General features: G+C 56.3%; 1 protein-coding gene across 1 annotated transcript; it reads left to right on the plus strand.

Annotated features, from left to right (window-relative positions):
* The first annotated feature begins 2,132 nt into the window (after positions 1 to 2,132).
* Positions 2,133 to 4,397, plus strand: HOXC5 (homeobox C5). The gene is made up of 2 exons (XM_055584756.1): positions 2,133 to 2,619; positions 3,317 to 4,397. The coding sequence occupies exons 1-2, from the start codon at positions 2,166 to 2,168 to the stop codon at positions 3,529 to 3,531; spliced, it is 669 nt and encodes a 222-aa protein (XP_055440731.1). The 5' UTR covers positions 2,133 to 2,165; the 3' UTR covers positions 3,532 to 4,397.
* The last annotated feature ends 2,621 nt before the right edge of the window (positions 4,398 to 7,018 follow it).

Genomic DNA, 7,018 nt, shown 5'->3' on the forward strand with positions numbered 1-7,018 from the left:
GCTCCCCACGCAGAGCAACGCACTCAAACCGCAAAAAAAAAAAAAAAAAAAAAAAGGCCGCATGGGTTTGGTTGGGGGTAGAGTGGGACCCCGGGTTGGCCGCATTGGTCTCCGGCCCCACACAGGCCTTTCTTCCTGTCTTTGGTAGTTTGGGGTCCTCGGCTTCTGAACCCCGGACCCCCAAAGGCCAGAAAGGCTGCATCATCCAGGCCCCAGGTCGCCCCCGCCCACTCCCCGGAGTAGGGAGGGAGGCGCCGGAGCTAGCAGGGCAGCCCCCGGCCCGCGCCAGGATTCTTGCGAAACGTGGCGGAGGCGGAGAGCCGAGGGGAAGAAGACCGCCGGGATCTGAGCCCTTCTGCAGGGCCTGAGCGATTCAAGGACATCTCGGAAAAGAAAGCCTGGAAACTGATCTCTCGCCTGCTCTGGGACTCCTGACGTGGCCGGGACCAAATTCCTTCTTCCTTACTTCTCCAGCCCGTCTTTTCCTTACTGTTTCTTCTCCCCTCAAACTAGGCCAGTGAAGAGCGCAGCCAGACCCTAGCCCTTCCCCAGCTCAGGCCGTCTTTCCTAAGCCCAGCCAGAGAAACCTGAGTGGATGTAGGGGGTGAGGTATTGAGGGGGTCTCCCGGAGGAAAAAAATCCGCCAGAGTTTTCCAGACCTTCCAGATCCCCTCCAGCGCCTCCACCAGCGGGGGGGGGGGGGGAGGGGGGGGCCGAAGGGGGGCTTCCCCTGGCAGGGGCGGAGATTTCCTGGGGAGAGACAGGCAGGAAAGAATAAGACTTGGAGCTAGGGGAGGGGGGTCGGAAAGGGGCCTAATGGCTGCCGAGGCCCTGGTCTCAGGCTGTGAAGGTAGACCAGGCGCCTGCCCTGCCCACCCCCACCCCCCTGCCCCCAACCAGGTCCTTTGGGAGACCTCCAGATCGCTCAGAAATTGCTCTCCCTTGGACCTTCTGAACCCAGGTCCCTGGAAAGCCTGGTTCAGAGGCCTTTTCCCCAAAGGGCACAAAACAGGCCTTTTCCTTTGCCCTGCTCATATATTTGTAGAAGCTTGGATTTTGCTTCTCCATGCCCTCAATGAACATGTATTTTCCATCCAAAATACTTGGCATGGGTACCACACGAAGGTCATACACAGGGATGCTGAGCAGTCCTCCAGTTCATTATGTCTGATTCTTTACCTAGGCTGCTAGCCACTCACCCACCCACACACACAATTGAAAATTGCCTTGATGTCCCTCTGGAGTCCCTGGGGTGATGAGGAGGCCTACCGATCTTCCCCTGGCTCCTTACCTCCAGGCTTACCCCAAAGTCCCCAGCAATCTTAGTCCCAGGAGCCCTCTATCTAGCTCTGTCCACCCAGGACCACTCCTCATGGGCATCCTGTCTACCTCTCCAGAGGCTGGGTTCATTTTCTCAGTCTGACAGGCACCTCCTCAGCGGTATCAGGGCTCCGGGGCCTCAAAGGAAAGGGACCTGGACCCTTGATTTAGAGAACCTGAGATAAGGCTCCTCCAGCCTGGGTTGGGGCTCTCCTACCTCAATCCCCTTCTCAGCCATTTTTGAACATTGAAACTCCCTGGGGTTGTGGAGGATGGGGCTATCCGTTATCAAAAAACGCTCTGCGCATCCTGGTGAAGCCTTATCTCCAGTTAAAATTAAATACAATTTAAAAGGCCATTTCAGGAGTTTATTGCTGCAACACCCAGCTTCTTCTCTACAGGGTAGAAAATCCTGAGAGGCCTGAAGGCCAGCCAACAAGCCAGGATGCAATTCCTCCAAGTAGGCACCAGGTGTCGCTGTGGGCTTGTTGTCCCGGCTACCCCCCAATTCCAAGAACCATTTTTTTTTTTCCTCCCCCTTCTCTCCTTTTCTGTCTCACTCCCTCTCCCCCTTGGTTGGGCTTTGCCAACATATCAAGATGCGTTTCGCCGGCTTCCATCACTAACCTCCCGGAGGTCATCAAGCCAAATTTATGAGTGGCCGCTCGAGTCACGTGACTCTATTTAAGGCTCCCTTATTTGGGAAGAGCGCATAGGATAAAGAAAGAGATATCTCCACCTATAAATTGTGCACTTTGGAGAACAAAAAACCCCTCAACTTCAAAGAGTCACAAATCACCCTTAATCAAAAAGGGTGCAGAAATTTTTTTTGGGCCCTCCCCGCCATGAGCTCCTACGTAGCCAATTCATTCTATAAGCAGAGCCCCAATATCCCTGCCTATAACATGCAAACTTGTGGGAACTATGGATCGGCCTCAGAGGTGCAGGCATCCAGGTACTGCTACGGCGGATTGGACTTAAGCATCACTTTCCCACCGCCTGCGCCTTCCAACTCTCTCCACGGGGTAGACATGGCTGCCAACCCCCGGGCTCACCCCGACCGCCCCGCCTGCAGCGCCGCAGCCGCTCCGGGACACGCTCTGGGCAGAGATGAAGCGGCTCCTCTGAACCCCGGGATGTACAGTCAGAAGGCGGCTCGCCCAGCGCTGGAGGAGCGAGCTAAGAGCAGTGGGGAGATCAAAGAGGAGCAGGCGCAGACAGGGCAGCCTGCCGGACTGAGCCAGCCACCGGCCGCGCCACAGATTTACCCGTGGATGACCAAACTGCACATGAGCCACGGTAAACTTTAGGACTTCATTTTGCGCGCTCGGGTCCGCCTGGGTTTTATAGGCCATGCGGGGCAAATAAAGAAAAAAAACCTGCGGCCATAAATTTTACGATCCAGGCATCAATGGCTCGTAAAACTGTCCACTAAAAGGCTTAGAGGCTGTGTGCGCCCAAATTTACGACGACATAATTGGATCATAGGAACAAAACGTGTATAAAAGGCAATATTCAATTTTTGGGGGAGAGGGAGGGAGTTAAAAAAATAGAGGGATCTGAAGGGTGAGGAGCGCGGGGCTCCAGAGCGGGGATCCCCCCGCGGTCCCTCCTCCCTCCCCTGCGGAGCCGGCTCGGCCGCCGCTTGCGGCTCCGGAGGATTCCAGCGACTCGGGAGGGGCGGGAGGGGGGTCCCCGGTGCTCGGATCTCGAGGGTGCTTATTGTTCGGTCCGAGCCTGGGTCTCCCTCTCCCCCCACTCCCAGCCCCTCCGGCTGCTGAGTGAAGGCTGCGGCGGAAAGTTTCCTGCCTGGGCGGAGGCTCCTCTCCCGGGGCCAGGCTGGGCTGGGCCGGGCCCGCCTGCGGCCCGCCGGGCCTGTCCGGCCCCGCTCGCGTCTTCTCCCTCTGGCCGCGGGTGGGGGCCTGGGGCTGGGATGGGGACGCTGGGGTGCTGCACGCTATTCACCCCTTCCTGGCTTGGGGGGTTTATATTCCAGAGACAGACGGCAAGCGGTCCCGAACCAGTTACACGCGCTACCAGACTCTGGAACTAGAAAAAGAATTCCACTTTAACCGCTACCTCACTCGCCGCAGGCGCATAGAGATCGCCAACAACTTGTGTCTCAACGAGAGACAGATCAAGATCTGGTTCCAGAACCGCAGGATGAAGTGGAAGAAAGATTCCAAAATGAAAAGCAAAGAGGCTCTCTAGAGGCATCGGGGAGGCCCGCCGAGAGCACCCCGAGCCCGCTTCGGTCCCGCGCCTTTCCCTGTCGGTTTTTCCTCTCTAGATATCTTGGGGGCAAGAACGGGGGCTGGAGCGCCGGTTCCCCACCTCAGACAAAAGCTCTTTCCCTTGGCATTGCGCATCCCTACCGACCCCAGGTTCCCGCGGGGCTGCCCGCGCCGACCGGACTCCCCTCAGTTCTGCTCAGCACCGTGGTCCGGGACAAGTTCCGCAGGGGACCCCCAGACGGCTGTGGCACAGGAGCTGGTGCTGAGCGAACCTGGCTTGGGCCGCCTCTCAGAATTCCTGCCCCAGCGTGGGCCGCCGGGGTTCAGGTGGGCCCTGCCGCCGCGGCAGGCCCCACGCCCGGACCCTGCGGCCTCGCCCTCTCCTTTGTTCGGGCTTAGGCGGGCCAGGCGGGCTGCCGGCTTGGTGAGAGCATGGTTGTGCTTGGCAAACCCCGGCACCATCTCGGGGTGCTTCTTTGTAGCCACTCAACTCGATGCTCATTTTTTAAATGGTCTGCATATGAAAGGGGGAGATGACTGTCTGCCTAGGGCCCCCTCGGCTGCCCTATGCTCTCTAAACCTGCGCCCCCTCAACCCCAAAACCCGGAAACCCGTCCAGCCTGCGCTCTCTGCATGTCCTCTCAGGCCCCCAGCCTCAGACCGCTAGCTAGCTCAACTATTGGGGTTCCCTACTACTAGACCCCACAAAGGTTCTAGAGGCTCCTGGCTGCCCAGTAGTCCTTGCCACGACTTTCGGTGTCCTTCTGCCCATCGCTATTGTCCAACTATTTATTAACTCCACATCTTTCCTGAAACTATATTTTTGTCATATCAAATAAAGACAAAGAGAGAACAGGACGAAAGATACAGTGGCTCCTCTCTGTTTGGGGGGCATGTATTGGGAAAAGTGTCTAAATGGGCTGCGGGGTGTTGGGGAAGGCCCACAGCCTTCCAGCGGCTCCTTCAAAAGAATTTTAGGAGAGTCTAGGAGCATTGAGTAGAGGCAGGTGAAACTGAGCCCTTTTCCTAACCCTGGCTCCAAGAAGAACCTCTTGGGGAAGGGGAGGACACCCAGACCGTCTCTACTGCCTTTTCCTGTGCTGTGGCTGTCCTAAGCATTCAGGCCTCAGCACCCACTCCCACCCTGACTGGGTGAATCTGAGGCCTCTAGACTGACCGCCGCACGCATTGCATGCCAGAGCTAATCTGCAGGGACCAGGGATCCATGGCTCCCAGGTGCTCAAACTCAGGCCCTCCTGGGCCTTTGAAGAGCTCTCTCAAGGCTAGGTGGTCTCTGAGGGGCCTCACTGGACATAGAGGAAGGGTTGAGCTCTCAGTCTAGGGGCCTATTTGGTCGCCCAGACGATGCTCAGAAAGAGTTGGTACTGCTTGGTAGAGGGGCACTGCAGGAGGAAGTGTGTGACCTTTGTTGGGGGTGGGGAGCAGTGGGGCAACCTGCAGTTTGTACCTGCCTGGCCGGAAATGTTCAGATTGTCTTCCCCACGTTCTAGAGCCTAGGGCTATGCAGACAATTAGCTGGGAAAGGAGCTGCGTAGACCAGTGCCTGAGTCGCGTCTGTTGGCCCGCCATCATTTATCTCAGTCTCAGAGATTTTGTGTGGAGGGGGAGGGGGAGCTAAAGAGAAGGGGGAAACGCAGAGAATTCAGGTGGTGCCTGAGGCTGGCCTAGGCCCAGAACTGCTCTGCCCCAGGCTCCTGGGATGGGATGAAGGAAAGAAGTACTTTACGGGAGAAACAAATGTGGGAAGGGTCCATAAAACTTTACTGCATTTCCTCTCCTGCCTCCCACGACGGGGTAATTTCCTGGAGCCAAGCCTAGGCCCCCCACACTGGGGGGCGGGGGCCAGTTCGGGAGCTGGGCTCGGAGGCTGTTCCAGCAGCCAAGAGGGAGAGGGAGCAGAGAGGATCTGGGGAGGGGGAAGGGGAATATTTATGATTATTAACGCTGATGCTACTTGGATTTATTATAAGGCTGGACTTCTCTGCATCCTACTGCTTAAGCTGCCAGTCTGTCTTTTATTTATTTTTTTTGAAAGATCCAAGAGCCTTGCCTCACTCCATGCCTAACACACAGGAGGTCTTACACAAGTTTCTTGAACTGCACCCCTGGCTACACCCTTCGTCTTCTCAGAGCACTCACCAGGTTAGGGCACCCGTAATGTCTCTCTTCCATTAGCTCACAGCAGTCAACCCAGCCCAGCACCAACTCATCTCTCTCAAGCCCCCTTCCTCTCAAATAAAATGTGTGATTTTCTTCAGGGAGTTATTTTAATTTTTTCTCCATGCTGAGTAAAACTATTGGGCGAGCAGTGAAGCATGGAGAAGCACTGGCGTCTCCAGTGGGTAACAGTTAACTAAGAAAGAGGCCGTGGCACCCACCAGCACCCACCCCAGCCTCCCTGACTGCCAGGGGACAGGCTCTGTGCTTCCTCCCCATTGGCGGTGGGGGTGGGGGTGGGGGGAGGGATGCACCACCCCAGGGGGAAAACCAGGGGTGGAGGCAGTGTGACAGACCTGCTGAGCAGGGTGCACAGATGCCTTCTCCCCACAGGGTTTGGGCCTCTTTCCCTGGAGGAGCTGGAGGACTTGGGTAGACAGAGCCGTGCCAGCCAGTTTTCCACCCTCTGTCACAGTCTGCAGGCCTGCGCCCAGGCCCCAGCCTCTGCTTCAGCGGCATCAGCAACCATAACCTAGACAGAGGCTACAAATCTACTCCCGTGCACTGGGAGTGGGTGCAGCCCAGACCCCTGCTTTCACCGCGAGCAGAGGCCTCTGTGTTGGAGTCTGGGGTGGTTCCCCTACCAGCCAGCCTCCTAGAACGATCTTCAAGTACTAGGGTTTGGCATTGCTCTGGGGGAGTTTAATGGAGGGGCTTCTGGGTCTGACCAGAGACCACGGAGCCTGCATCTCCACTCCACCCTGGAACCCACCCCCTCTGGCAGCGAGAAATAAGGGGAAGAAACATGACTTACCTTCCCGGGGGAGTGGGAAGAGGGGTACACGGCCCACTCTGAACAATTAGAGGATAGAGGAGGAAAAAAAAAATAGGAGGAAGAAAAATATCAACACGACCTTGAAGGCGACAGGTCCTTATGGAAATAAGTAAGTAAGTAAATAAATAAATAAGGATCCACTCCTCCCCCCCCTCCCCACCCTGCAAGGGGTGTGTGGGGGTGGGGCAAAGGAGCAGCAAAAGGGCTTTTTAGTGTAACCGAGCATTGGAGAAATACGCATGGCTTCTATGTGAATTTAGGAGTTTGAAACTTTTGGAGGTTATTTATGTGAATGGCCTGAAGGCAAGCCCGTGAGTGGCTCTTGGGGGACCACGTGATGTCATTAAACCAAGTTTTATGGTGTAGGGAGAGCTGACAAACCCACAATATATTTACATCATATATAATCTTAACTGTCCAGCCACGCAGCTGCTGGTGAGGTTTAATGCTA

The sequence above is a fragment of the Bubalus kerabau genome, chromosome 1, assembly GCF_029407905.1.
Source record: "Bubalus kerabau isolate K-KA32 ecotype Philippines breed swamp buffalo chromosome 1, PCC_UOA_SB_1v2, whole genome shotgun sequence".
NCBI classification, from domain to species: Eukaryota; Metazoa; Chordata; class Mammalia; order Artiodactyla; family Bovidae; genus Bubalus; species Bubalus kerabau.